The following is a 15,000-nucleotide window of genomic DNA, read 5'->3' as shown; positions in this document are numbered from 1 at the left end:
CAGGGCCCAAGCCTTGAGTACACAGCTGAGTTTATGCGTGGGCCGCGATAGCATCTGAGCTGCAGATCCTCTCCAACGCGCCGCCGCTGCTCTGCTGCGCTCTACACAAACACCAGAAAAAAGAAAGAAGCCCCGGCCATTGGAAGCCTTCACTCTCTAAACCACAGACACAGACCCTATCACTCGCCCACATTCCCACGCATGCACACACACTCATACACACACACACACACACACACACACACACACACACACACACACACACACACACACACACACACACACACACACACACACAAATACACACACACACACACACACACACACACACACACACACACACACACAGACACACACACACACACACACATACACACACACACACACACACACACAACCATACACACACACATATACCCTTAGCCCCTTACCCTCACCCTCATCCCACTGCATAGAACAAACACAGAGGAAAGGGACTCATGAAACCACACTCACACACACACTGAACAGAGCAGAAAAACACACCCTCGTGATAATAGTACTCCACTGCCCTAAGGCAGACGCAAAACACACTCATATGTGTGCACTCACACTGAAACACACAGTCATACATGTCAAATGTCAACTGCTGATGAAAACACGCACAATGGGCATTGAAAAAATAAATGCACACACTTAGGCCTTCCTTAAAGACAGACACACACACACACACATATAGACAGACACAAGTATACACCCCGACATAATTCAACAATATTGGCATTCGCAAACACCTTATGAGTTGTCCACAAGCATCTCAATAGGCTGCCATGCCTGTGTTTGTCTTACTATTATAGACTTGGATGAAAAAAGAAGAGAACAGTCCAACACTGACAGTTCTCATGGCAGGGGTCATCACTCCGGGGCATCTGATGACCCAAACAGTCCAACAGCCCAACACTGACAGTTCTCATGGCGGGGGTCATCACTCCGGGGCCTCCGACTGACCTGATCGCTCAGACTGAATGAGTTCCTTCATTCGATCCCCCCCAAACCTGAGACAGTGAGAGCGGCGGCCCTTGTGAAAGCCAGTGTGTTATTAGGCGTCCGTCAGGCCCGGTGGTGGAGTGTTTTCCCTGCCGAAAATGGGGAGTGACAGTTAGACAGGGGTCAGGCCTGGCTAAACAGGCCTCTCGCTGAGCGGACCCGTCTTGTCCAGTCCGCACTCGGCCCATCTCAAAATAGCCCCGTCCAGCCCCGCCGTTCCCATGAAAGAGGAGCCTGGAGGGGTTAAAAGGAAGTTATTGGTTCCCAGCACTTCACAGAACAATCCTCATTACCCGTTAACGTCTATACATCCTGTCTCTAACGTCTGCAATGTCAATAACCGGCTCTCGAACACGGCTGTTTACACACACACACACACACACACACACACACACACACAGATATCTTTGAATGAAACAAAAACAATTCCAATTAATAGGAAGAGCCAAAAGTCAGACATGGGTACAGCTCAGGTCAGGTCTTCCTCAGATCTCAGTGAGTCTTGGGGTTTGCTATGAAACAGAAGCCTAGCCTAGCCTTAAAAGAGCTTCTGCCTGAGGCTGGGACTGAGGGACAGAGATAGAGTCTGTGCAGGGTCTCTGGAGCTTGAGGGCCACGTCAATGGTCATCTTGTGAGAAGCGTGGGGTGTCTGAGGGGAAGCATGCTCCTGCCTAAAACGGCGGCCTGGAAAGCAGCATTCTCTCACTCTTGGCTGGTTTATTTAACTTATTTTATAGCCCCAGATTACACGGCCAGAAGGGCCGATTACATAATTACTGCAGCCTTAAAGAGGCCAGGGCCACAGAGGCCCCCTCAGCAACAATTATCTCTCCACCCCACCCTCCATCGCCCTCCATCTCTCTCACTCTCTCTCTCTCTGCCCCACTCTGTTTTTGATTTCTCTGTACCCCTCAAACTCTCATTAAATTCTCTCTGTGTTTTCTCTCTCTCTTTTTCTGGTTTCTGAAAATGAACCTCATCCTCATATTCCACCGCTCCACTCTCTGTCCCCACCTCTCTCATTTGTTCGGTGATGTTGCGGAGGGGTTTCTTCAAAAAATGAGGCCGAACTGGTGGGGGGGCGGGGGGGGGGTTCAGGTTTCCGTGGTAATGCTAGTGAGGGCGGGGGGTCTAGCTCCGACCCCCCCCACACTGCTCCTCCAGCACCACCTCCACCTCCTGTTCCAGCCTGCCCTGGCTGGTGTGGGCTCTGTTGATCCGGCTGCATTAAGTTACGGCCCTCACGTCAGCTCCAATTATGGCGTCGGGCCTGTGAAGCACACAGCCTCGCTCTGTACCCCCCGCGCGCTCGCACCTCCTCCATCGCCCCGGCGCTCCCTCCCTCCCTGCTCCTGGACTGGGAGCCAGCCGCGGGATCCGGTTCTGTTTTTGTTTTGGTTGCACTTTCACTCGTTTTTTCTTCCCCTCTTTCTCTCGCCGTGTTATTTTTTTCGCCGTCACTTTTTTCGCTCCACGTGTGAAAGGCCGACTTTGAGAAGGAGAGGCTGCAAGTGCAGGGGACTCTAATGAACGTTTTGTCCCCGCCGTGTCCAACACCTGAAGCATAGATTCACAGATTGCCCTGCTGCAGTGTGTGTGTGTGTGTTTGTCTGTTCTGTTTGAGAGAGAGAGAGAAAATGCGTGTGTAAATGAGTGTGTATGTGTGAGTGTGAGTGTGTGTGTGTGTGAGAGAGAGAAAATGTGTGTGTAAATAAGCGTGTGTGTGTGTGTGTGTGTGTGTGTGTGTGTGTGTGTGTGTGTGTGTATGTGTGTGTGTGTGTGTGTGTGTGTGTGTGTGTGAACGTTTGTATGTATGCATTCGTGTACTTTTTTAGATTTGGTTTGGAGCTGGTACATGTGTCTTCATATTTGTGCTTGTGTTTATGAACACAAACTGATGTTCTCACACACACCCCCACATCAGCACTGCACTGTACACCACACACCCTCTTCCTCAAGCTGATCTACAGTAGGAGATCTCTGCAGGCCTCCTGCCTCCTCCTATGGTATTATCTCCATAATAGTCCATCACCACCCGGAACAGCACTGTCTCCCAGCTCTCCGCCAAATTCCCTTAAATACCTACAAATTGTTTTCGAATGGACTCTGAATTTGTGTGGCCAAGTGTGGGTTTTTGGGGTTGTGTCTGTGCACATGTGTGTGTGTGTGTGTGTGTGTGTGTTGGTCTGTGAGACTGAGGAGTTCACACAAGCTTCTGTGATAAACCCATCTGAAGCGCTTTTATTAAGTTAGCACAGAATGGGGGGCTTTGAAAGCGAAGTGCTTTCAGATCCTCCGTGCTTCTGGCTTTTTTTCGCCACCTGTGAGAGAGTGTGAACGTGTGAACAGGAGAGAGGGAGAGAGGGAGCGAGTGAGAGAGGAGAGAGACAGAGAGACGCTGGGTGGCGGAGTTTATTTTCTCTACCCCGTGTTTGGTTTCACAGCTTCATCACTCGACGTGTGGAAGGATCCTTTTCCCTGCTCTCTGTAGGTGTCACCGGCTGGCCATAACTCAGAGAATAACACAGTCACCCTCTCTCTCTCTCTCTCTCTCTCTCTCTCTCTCATTCACTCTCTGACTCTCTGACTCTCTCATTCAATCTCTGCCTCGCTCTCTCACTCTCTCTCTCTCTCTCTCTCTCTCTCATTCTATTTCTGCCACTCTCTTTTTCACTCTTTCTCTATCTCTCTCTCTCATTCACTCTCTCTCCCTCCTTCTCTCTCATTCACTTTCTCTGTCTCTCACTCTCTCTCTCTCTCTCATTTGCTCTCTGCCTCTCTCTCTGTCCATCTCTCCTTCCTTTTCCCTCTCTTTTCCTCTTCCTCTCTCTTTCTGAAAGACACACACACACTATTGTCTTTTATTCATTTTCACATATACACTATTTCTTTTCCCCGGATTAATTCCATTGCGCTCCATTCTTGTTCTCTTTTGGTATATCCATAGGTTGACTCTCTCTGCTTATTATTAGCAGACTTGTGAATGTGACTGTTGTAAAAAAAAAAAAAAAAACATATTTAAGGATTATTTCACGTTATTATGAAGGTTATTTGCATTGGATGGGGTTTACATGTTTGAATTGAGATAACTAACAATAAATCTACAAGATGTTAGGATGGGATTTTTTTTCTTTTCCCAATTACCATTTTCATGGAATTTCCCAATGATCCAAAGATCTTTTTTAAAAGTCTGAGCGTCTCTCTCTCTCTCTCTCTCTCTCTCTCTGATTCTCTGATGTCCTGTCATGATGTGCTGTAACTGCACTTCCTCCGACTACACTACTGGAGCCACATGTTGTACTCTGAAGGAGTGATGATAAAAAGGCCAATTTGAAGGCCCAAGCTCTCTCTTGCCCACATGCTAACCCACTCATTTCTTTTCAGCTCTCCTCTTCCTTTCAGCACTCGCTTTCTCCAGGACACCCACATAGGCCTTTTCTAAATTCATGCATGTCTTTCTGTCTCTCTCTCGCTCTCTTTCTCTCTCAATATGATCAAACGCATAACCATTTGATGGTATGAAGCTCTTTTTTATCGTTCCTTCATTGTCATTCAAGAGTCGGCCTTTTTGTCTGTTTGGAATTCCCTGCAGTCTTATAGCTGCAGTTTGACTGAAGGTCCCTGCTTTGATGAGCTTGCACGCTCAAGCGATTGAAAAGGGTTGCTAAACCTTTCTCATAGCTTTTTCTGGCTGCCCCCTGGCATAATCAAGTCGCAGCATGAGCACATGGCAGTGTGCTTTGTAAGTCGGCGCGGATTTCATTTTCCATGACATGATACCGATGACTCTGGAACAAAGGGACCACTTGAAAGCTACACGGCGTGATACCGAATCCCGCCACCCGGCCAAAAGAGGTGAGTTATTTCGCAACCGGAGCGGCCGAATATGAGCGTAGAGTCACGTTTTTTCTACCCCCCGCCCCCCACTCCACACCCTCAGGGTCTGATAACTCTGGAATGGTGCTGGAATGTGCGTGTTGGATGGCTTGAGTATCAGAAATCAAGAGCCCAGACCAAACTGCCCCCCCCCCCCCTCTCCTTCACCCCCAACCTCCCTGCCTCTCCTCCCCCTCTCCTCTCCTAGCAGCAGGGTGGTGCACGGGAGACAGTGGAGCGCATCAGGGAGCTGGAGCGGCAGCTGAAGGATAGCATGAACACCTCCACCCACAGGGAGGCGCTGTGGGCACAGGAGGAGCAGGCGCGCACAGCAGCACAGAGACAGGTACACATACAGACACATACACTCACATGTCTACTTACATTACTCAACCATGTACACTCATAATCACTTCCACACACATTAAATGCACTCACATAGCCTTTAATCTATTCAAAGTCAGTATACAGTGCCACTTTAAAGTATGTGAACCCCTTGACCACTTAGGAGTTTTCTGTTGTTTTTCCATGATTTTTCATTTTTTTCATCACCAATTTCCATAGAAGGAATGTCAGGTTTATGTTTATCATTTGCATGTACTTTTTTTAGAGGGAATTGTTTGAGTAGCCAAAAGACTACATGAAACATGGAATTAGTCCATTTCAAAAGTAAGTGAACCCCCAGCTGAATTGGTAAAGTCAAGCAGGTAACAGATTCAGTGAAACTTATTTGGGTGCTTAATTAGGCACTACAGTAGTTTGGTTGGTTTCCTCTCTCTTTTAATCTGTGTTGCCCAAACCTTTCCCTAAGGATGTCTCAGATGATCGGACTAATCAGACGAAAATTGAATAGACATGACATTCATGATCGGGTTGCTAGAAGGAAGCCTCTGCTCTCAAGAAAGAACAAAACTGCCCGTTTCAACTTTGCCCGAGAGCACTTGGATAAACCAAAGGCCTTCTGGAAGTCCCTTCTTTAAACAGATGAGTCCGAGATAGAATTATTTTGTCACGATCAAAACCAACAATTTTCGTCTGATTGTAGACCCATGTACATTTACCCCAGATGCTGCCAGAGAGGTCCGAAACTCTTTAGAGGTGATGTGTGGGTTGACTTTTACCTGATTTATTCTTCTTCTGGTGCTTCTTGGGGATGGTCTTGATGGGTGTCCACTTCTAGGCAGAGATGCGGTCATGTTGAATGCACTCCATTTCAAAATGATTTGTCTTGGATGGATGGATGGAGCTGGAATCTTTTGGAGATGGTCTTATAGCTTTCCCAAAACTGATGGGCTGTCAGTACCTTCTTCCTGATGTTCTCGGATATCTCGTTTCCTCTCGGCATTGTTGATCTGTGTGGGTACACCTTGGCACTACAGTAGTTTGGTTGGTTTCCTCTCTCTTTTAATCTGTGTTGCCCAAACCTTTCCCTAAGGATGTCTCAGATGATCGGTTTGCTCAATTGACTAATTAATCACCCAAATAAGTTTCACTGAATCTGTTACCTGCTTGACTTTATCAATTCAGCTGGGGGTTCACTTACTTTTGAAATGGACTAATTCCATGTTTCATGTAGTTTTTCGGCTACTCAAACAATTTCCTCTAAACAAGTACATGCAAATGATAAACATAAACCTGACATTTCATCTATGGAAAATTGGTGATAAAAAAACGAAAAATCATGGTAAAACAACAGAAAACGCTTAAGTGCTCAAGGGGTTCACATACTTTCAAGTGGCACTGTACACCCACTTTATACACCTACAAATTCAGCACATGCATCCAAACAAGCATGTTTATGCACATATATATATACATAAACTGAAACATGTTCAAATACACAGACAAACACACACACACACACACATACACACAAACACACACACAGACACACAGACACACATACACACACACACACAGACACACACACACACACACACACACACACACACACACACACACACACACACACACACACACACACACACACACACACACAGACACAGACAGACACACACACACATACATATAAAACAAACACAGCTCCTGTCTCTGTGTGAGCTCCTGCTTCTGCCGTCCACTCCTGCCTTCTTGCCTCTGACCTCTGCTGCCCTCACTTCGGGGTTCACCTGCAGACCGTCTCATTGGCTGGCCCTGCTTGGCTCTGTGCACAGCCTGTTTGACAGGCTATTGAGCTGAACTGCCCCAGGTGGTCTGGTGGTGGTGGTGGTGGTGGTGGTGGTGGTGGTGGTGGGGGACAAAAGGGTGAGAGTGTTCATTCTCATTAGACTTTCTCTTTCTCTTTCTTTCTTTCTTTCTCTCCCTTTCTTCCTCCCTGACTGCATGCCTCTTCTTTCAGGGCCTCCCCGCTATCACCTCAGCAGTTTGTCTCTTCTTCCTCACTGCAGGTGACACAGCATGAAGGAGATTGCTGTGGATATTCTGCTCCGGTCATTCTGTCTGTTTTCATTATTGATTTAGAAATCAAGAAGTAATTAAATTAATCAAAATGATCGTGTTCCTACTGATGATTTGTTGTGTTTGTGTTTGTTGTGTTGTGCACAGGGATGTCTGTGTACATGCGTGTATGTGTGTGTGTGTGCGTGTGTGTATGTGTGTGTGAATGAGGGAGTGTCTGTGTCTGTGTGTATTTTTGTGCCTGTGTGGTATTGATGCACATTATTTAGGTTGTGTGTGTGTGTGTGTGTGTGTGTGTGTGTGTGTGTGTGTGTGTGTGTGTCTGTGTGTGTGTGGGTGTGTCTGTGTGGGCCAGACCACATACTTATGTGTGGTATTGTTGCTCGTTATTGAGAGATTTAGACAGATCTTTATCTATTTGTGTGTTAAAGGTTGCATCACCACGTTCAGCCACATCCTGGCATTATGTTCTGAGGTAAAAGTGGTGCCTGTGATGTCACCGGCAGAATAGTTATCTGGTTAATGTGCCATGATCTGGATATTCTGCAGAACAGGTTCAGACTCCCCAACCGTAAAAGGAGTTTCTTTTTTGGGCCTCTTACAAAGAATTTGCCGTCTTCTGTTTCCTCCCATAAAAAGAAGGTTGGTGATGAACTTGAATGACCTGAGAGCCAAGCAGACACACACACACACACACACACACACACACACACACACACACACACACCTATGCCATACTTACAGAATGCTGGTCCATGGCCCATAGGACCACACACACACACCTCACATGGTCGAAGTACCTTCACACCAGTTGCCCCAGTGGGAAGAGTTTGGAATAATTGGCCTTTTTGCAGATGTATTTACTTGTTTGTACTAAAACACAGAGGATGTGATGATGAAGCCATGAGGACATTTTATGATGGGTGCTTAAGGGTTCAGCTTAGACTAATGCGCTATTTGGCAGACTTAGGTTTAGGGTTAAGACATGTATTATTTTCGGAATGAATGTAGATTAATGCAAAATGAATGTAGATTCCACATTATAAATGTATTGATCTTTTGCAGGTAATTGGATTCACCAATCATATTTGTACTTGTTCAGCCTGGAAATTAAATGCGCAGTCTGTAGTTCTAATCACACACTTGTTTTGTGAATTTCAGTGAATAGTTCCTCATGGTCTTCTAGCTGTCTTTTCAGTGCGTTTGTGTTTATACGGCCCATACAAACAATCCGTACAGTCTGTAAATGGGAAACAAACAAAGTGACCCGGACCGAGCCATAAACAATCCCAGCCAATCAACACAGTGCTTCAGGAGTACAGAAGGAAGAGTGTAGTTTGATTGGCTGTTGAGCACAAATATTCATTTAATAGCACACTACAGTCAGTCAGGGGAACCATGGACATTTACAAAACGTTTAAAATGGCTACTGATCCGGTATGACTGTATGGAAACGTTTGTTCTTCTGTTCATCTCTCGCTCTCTCACACATATTTTCTCTAAGGCTAAGGTTCAGAGTCAGATATTTAGCAGTTGTTTTTGTCCCCCTTATCTACATCTGATTTCTACAAAAGTCCACCTTCACATTCTTCATATTCCAATTTAGACAAGCACACACAGTAAGAACTGGGTTGGAAGAAAGTATGATTGCACAAGGAAATGTGTGTGTGTGTGTGTGTGTGTGTGTGTGTGTGTGTGTGTGTGTGTGTGTGTGTGTGTGTGTGTGTGTGTGTGTGTGTGTGTGTGTGTGTGTGTGTGTGTGTGTCTGTGTCTGTGTCTGTGTTAGAGTGTGAGAGAGAGAAAGGAAGAGCGAAAAGCGAGGGAGTGATATCTAATCTTCCAGCTGTGATGTCTTTTGTGTTAAAAAAAAAGTAACAAGAAAAAAGTAGGGATAGAAAGAGGGAGAGAGAAAGAGAGAGAGTGCTGTGTTTCGCTATGGTGGCCAAGCACAACTAAAAAAAAAATGTTTTCCTTATCTGTCTGACTGCTTGACCAGGCCCATGGAAGTGCTTTTGAAAAAATGGCTGTTGAAAGAATGTGCTTTTAATTATTTGTGTTAGATACTGTAAATCACTACCTGACCTTATTTATTGTTTAACAATATTTAAACTAATGTCATGGACCTTATAATTGTAGTTCAATAAATGGACGTTTCAAATGCAAACAGGGATTTTGTAAGTGCTTATGCAGACCTGACTCAAAGCAGCTGAGCCTAGGTGGGAAAAGAGAGGAGAGCTTGTAAGTGTGTGTGTGTGTGTGTGTGTGTGTGTGTCTACACATATGCATGTGTGTGGATACATTGCATATTTTTCTATTACTAAAACATATTTCCGCACAAGCTCCAAGGAGCCTCTGCTTTGGGTGTGTGCGTGTGTGTGTGTGTGTTATAGCATGTACGACACGAGCCGTGAGAACCACGCTCTCCTCTCCTCCATCACGTCTCCTGCCCCACAGGCCTAATGAAGTAAGACATGATCTGTTTCCGAGCTAATGATGTCGTAAAGAAGGTCACTTGAAATAACTGTGGAGGCCACAGGCCATCACCTGACCTGCCGACAACCGCCGCCTACAGCTTTTTCACTTGTTTTTTCCTCCTTTTATGTTTTTTTTTCCTTCTTTCTTTCCACCATCCTCTATCCTCATCTCTCCCCCCTTCACTCCACCTCTAATTCTAGCTATGTACTCCTCCTCTCCTCCTCCTCCCTGTCTAAGTAATCAGTCTCATGATGTATACTACTGCAAAATACCTTCATTAAACAGACTTGCTGATATGTGGCATGGGTACGAGAAAAGAAAGAAAGAATGAAAGAAAGGAGGAGGAGGAGGAAGAAAAAAAAATTCTCAGGTCGCGAGCCCTGGGTGCCCCCACCCGACTCGGGGCCGCGGCGTTTGAACCGGGCCTCTGAACCAGGAAACGGCAACACGAACGGACAGGGCAGATTTGCCAGGCCGCCGAGCTGGGCCCAATCAGCTTACGTGGCCGGGGCCCAGGGATTAGCGCTCTTTCCCAAAGCCCGGCTCTTGAAGTTGCACTGCATTAGCACGCACAGGCTAAGGCGCTAATCTGATTAGCCCTGGTCATTTTACTAAAATGCATTGTATTCATTATTAATGATGTTCCTTTGAGGCGAGTGGTGGGGGGACTGGGCTGTGTGTTTGGGTGCTGGTGTATGTGTGTGGCCATCAGGGCTTCAGCTGTTGTTTTCATCATGTGGGATTGTGGGTGTTGATGTGTACTGGTGTGTGTGTGTGTGTGTGTGTGTGTGTGTGTGTGTGCGTGCGTGCGTGCGTGCGTGCGTGCGTTTGCTGAAAACATACTGTGTGATATTGTTTATCTAAATTTGCATGTGTGTGTATACTCCCAGGCTGACCTCATGTGATCTTGTGGCAGAGTGAGGAGTGCAGTGCTGGGGTTTGGGTCTGTTTGCACTGGCTGTGTCAGAGGTCACTGTGATACAGAGGGAGGTATGGCTGCCATACTGTATGATCTGATTACAGCTTAGCCTGCTTGCCACGCCCTCCCCCACTCGCCTAGCTGCTCAATGAATATAACCACTCACTTTCTTATGCTAGCACTAGGTGTTAATGTGTGCGCATGTTTTGGTATAAGGATGTGTGTGTGTGTGTGTGTGCATCTGTGTGTGAGAGAGAGACAAAGAGAGAGACTGTGTGCTTATTATATTTTGGCCAATCATAAATATGCTCTTGCAAACTGTTAGCGTCATAGGCTGTTTGGTTCTGTTGTCTGGGGAAACCAGACAACAGAACGAGTTTTTTTTTAAGCTTACGACAGCAAAGAATGGATGCAAAGTGAAACGGCAGACACAATGAAATATTTCATATTGGGTCAGGGACAGCTCATTAAAATTTTTGGTGAAAACAGACAAGTGGGGCAGTGCATTCACTTGGATTTTAGAATGTGAGAGTGAGCTATTCTCCTTCCCAAAGACACTTTTCAAGTCCCACTGCTTTACCATCTTAGGTGTATTTTGTCGGCCGTTACTGTTATGACATCCTCAAATTCATTTTGTTTTGTATATGGGCATGTGAAAGACACACCAGTTCTTCCCACTAGACCTTTTTGCTCCGTTCTGGAAACCCAGTGCTCTCAGTGCTCAGGTCGAAAACCCCGCATTCGTCCTCCATTTTCTGACATGCCTCTGATCCTCCGTTCAGCCTACACTGCACGAAAACCAAGATTATCGGGCCCGTAAACGCTGTGATACACCCGCGAATGATCAGCATTCATGGTTGATCACGGACATTCCCCCGAAATATCCGTCTGCCGCAAATCATCGGAATTTCCCAGGAAGGAACCAAGAGGGGAGGGGGGGCGATGTGGTACTTCTCACCTCCCGCTGACAGAGGTGCGAAAGACTCTTATTAGCATATTGAGTGTAGCCTCACACACAATACAGCCATTGGTTGAAAATGACCAAGATTTAAAATGAAACTGTCTTGTAATTGGGGAAAGAGATTCTTCCCTATTGGTCACTTTCAACTGACAAAATCGTAGCCCCTCCCATTCACAGCTATTGCCTCATAAAAACGAAATTAATAATTTATGTATAATAATATTATAATAATATACTAATATTGGTTATATATGAAATTAATGAATTTCTTATTAATCATTTAAATAATCATAATCATAGTAGGCCTAATAGAAAGGCAGTTGCTTTAGACAAATCGAGCATTGAAGACCTTAGTCAGGAATTGAAAACCAAAGCTTTATTTACAAAGACAAACAGACATTACATCTGAGAAGAAAACCAACGAGAAGAAAAAAACAGCAGCAGCAATAACAGTGACACATCACTGGGACATTTTTTTTTTTTTACACGGCTTTAATACTGGCGGAAATGTCTCTTTGCAGCCTCAGAGTCATACACCGGTGGTGGTAGTCTTGGCGACGGTGTGCCGACACGAAGCCTTCTGTGGTGCGTCAGCGCATATCTGGGGTCCAGGTCGAGTCTTCCCTGCAAAGTCGCACACAGGTCAGAGAGCTCGTTGCTCCTGAAAGCAGGCTGCCGCACGATCCAGCCAGTTCCCCACTCGTCTGTGCCATCCTCTTCATCGGACATCAGGTCTAGAGTTACGTCCTGCCATAGGTCCATCTCTTCCCTCGCCAAGACAGTCATCCTCGCCACCAACAGCTGTAAAGATAAACCAAATTAGTGCCGCTGTGCTGCCAAAACGATAACGCATATTTATTTAGTTCGTCCATCAAATGTGTTTAACGACTGCAATGTACATTTGCTTATAAAGGACATCGTTTCTGATGCAAAAATGTCACTTTTTATTAACACGATTACATAGGACCATGCGCTGCAATTACTGTAGCCTACAGCTGATCTAATCAATCTTACCCTCTTTCTTCTCTGGCGTAGACGGGATGCAGACTTAGTGGCTGATGCCTGGGCTGCAAGGCTTGGCTGGCTGTATCTGTAATTCCTCCGTACAGTTTCGTAGTAGGTCTTACAAGCCGCTGGAAAACAAATAATTAAGTTCAAAGTTAAAGTTAAGTTAAAAGTTAAATAGCAGATAACATCGTTGTGCTACCTCAGATGCCACAGATAACAACAAACTGAAAACAAAAGTAATATCTAAGATCACTTACTTAACATAAGTCCAGGGTCAACACCGCTCATGTCCGGACATTGGGACAGGGCCGCCACCAAATCCGTTGTGACTGACTCGTTATGCGGTGAGCTCAATCTGTGAAAAACAAAATGTCAATAGTTTAGTTAAATGATAGAGAATGATACACCGACTTTAGCTGAACAGATCCAGTATTTGTCTTTAAATCTCACCCTTGCATTGGATCATATGGCATGGCGTTATCCTCTCGATTGTGTAAGCGCCTCACTGTTTCCTGTAGTAGTACAATACACATTTTCAGAGTTAAGCAGGCATGTGCAGTCTGGCACGTTTCACAATGATTTCTCTGAATAATTGACATGGCTTGCGGGCAAAGTCTGATGCCTTGTATATCTGTAAGAAGAAATCACCTAAAAATAAATAGACTTACGGCGATTTTTGGATTGTGCGCCCTTCGCTTCCTGGGCGGCTCTGGAATATCTGGACGACTGCAGCTGCAGCTCGAGGAGCTGGACTCTAACACCGACACGGTTTCTTCCAGCGATTGCTATTTTCTCACCTTTGACCCAAATCAGCTGTACTGTATGCCACGGAACACGTGAGCCCACGTTGTGTGTTTGTGGCTCTGTCACCGTCCAGCCGCCACCGTGGCTGGCAGACTGACACATGGGCACACATCATTTCCTCACCAGTGCTTCTTGGAGAGAGAGCCTGTAGTTTGCAGATAGTACTTTGGATGTGTGATCACTGGATAGTGACAACCTTTAGTTGCCTTTTCATTGGAGACATTACAGTGCAGACAAGGTGAAGTACAGTATGGAGGGTCGTGTGTCGTGCTTGGCAGTGGGGTTTCCTGTGTCGGGGCGCTCTGATTGAGAAATGCACTGAAAATCCCCATGACGATCTCAGGAGGGAAAGGCTGAAAATCCCCATGACGATCTTAGGAGGGAAAGGCCACAGGGAGGCAGACAGGGAGCATGTGACCTTAGCTCCCACTCGCATGGGGGCCATGTTTCAAAAGATTATGAACACTACAGAGGGTACCGTGTGTGTGTGTGTGTGTGTGTGTGTGTGTGTGTGAGAGAGAGAGAGAGAGACAGAGAATGTGTGTCTGCAGGTGTCATGGTGAGTTTGTTTTTGAGTATGTGTTTGAGAAAGACATAGTGATATGAACACATGAGTGCAAGCTACAAGCTTTCTTGTAATATTACACTTCTGTCAATTAATTGTATGCCAATTTGTTCTCTTCCTCCTCTCTATATCACTTCTCTCTCTCACTCTCTCTCTCTCTCTTTTCTTCTCTCTCTCTCTGTCTCAGTTAGAGGAGTTGATGGGTGCTCTGGAAAAGACCAGGCAGGAGCTGGATGTCACCAAACAGCGGCTGTCCTCTACCCAGAATTCTCTGGTGGAGCGCGACGGCCACCTGAACGGCATGCGGCAGGAACGCAGGAAACAGCTGGAGGAGATCATGGAGATGAAGTGAGTCTGCCTGTCCTCCCTTTCATCCCTTCTTTCCTTCCCTCCGTCCCTCCCTATTTTTTCTTTACATTTACATCTCTGTTACTGCGTCTCTCTGCAGGGGTCACCCTTCTCCTCTTTTCTTTCTTCTGCCTTTTACTCCCCCCTTTAGTTCCCCTTATCCCCCCCCTCTTTCTCTTTCTCCTCCTCTCTCTCTCTCTCTCTCTCTCTTTCTCGCTCTTTGTCCCCTGCTGAGTTGCAAAGGCCAAACACTCTTCACGTTTAACGATGTTTGTCTTAACGAGTCATGGCTCCTCTGCTTGGGGTCAGAGGTGGTGGCTGGAGTCAGAGTGACAGAGGGGCCTGTCATGCCGTTCCCCCGGAGTGTCACTGTGTGTGTGTGTGTGTGTGTGTGTGTGTGTGTGTTTGGTTAGGTCTGATGTGTGTTGCCTCCCTGGATGTTTCTCCTAAGCACTCACAAGCAGGTCTCAGGGACTCAGGGACTTTGATGGCCTGCTTTGATGGAGCCAGGAGCCTCTTGACGTTTCAGTGGATCTTTAAGTGTCTGACGAAGGGCAGCCTCACATGGTTAGACACACATGTACACACACGCACGCACA

At 46.1% G+C, this 15,000-nt stretch overlaps 1 protein-coding gene across 1 annotated transcript in view; it reads left to right on the top strand.

The window, feature by feature from the left end:
- Window positions 1-15,000, top strand: part of LOC308377852 (ERC protein 2) — a gene marked incomplete at both ends in the record, with an annotated part of 197,212 nt that overhangs the window by 122,684 nt on the left and 59,528 nt on the right. Inside the window, one exon of the mRNA XM_080854612.1 lies at window positions 14,241-14,401. Within this exon, the coding sequence (XP_080710738.1) occupies window positions 14,241-14,401 (161 nt within the window). The remainder of the gene's footprint in view (window positions 1-14,240; window positions 14,402-15,000) is intronic.

The sequence above is a fragment of the Sprattus sprattus genome (assembly GCF_963457725.1).
Source record: "Sprattus sprattus genome assembly, chromosome: 16".
NCBI classification, from domain to species: domain Eukaryota; kingdom Metazoa; phylum Chordata; class Actinopteri; order Clupeiformes; family Clupeidae; genus Sprattus; species Sprattus sprattus.
Note: the sequence above shows the minus strand (reverse complement) of the source record. Positions and strands in the feature narration are given on the sequence as shown.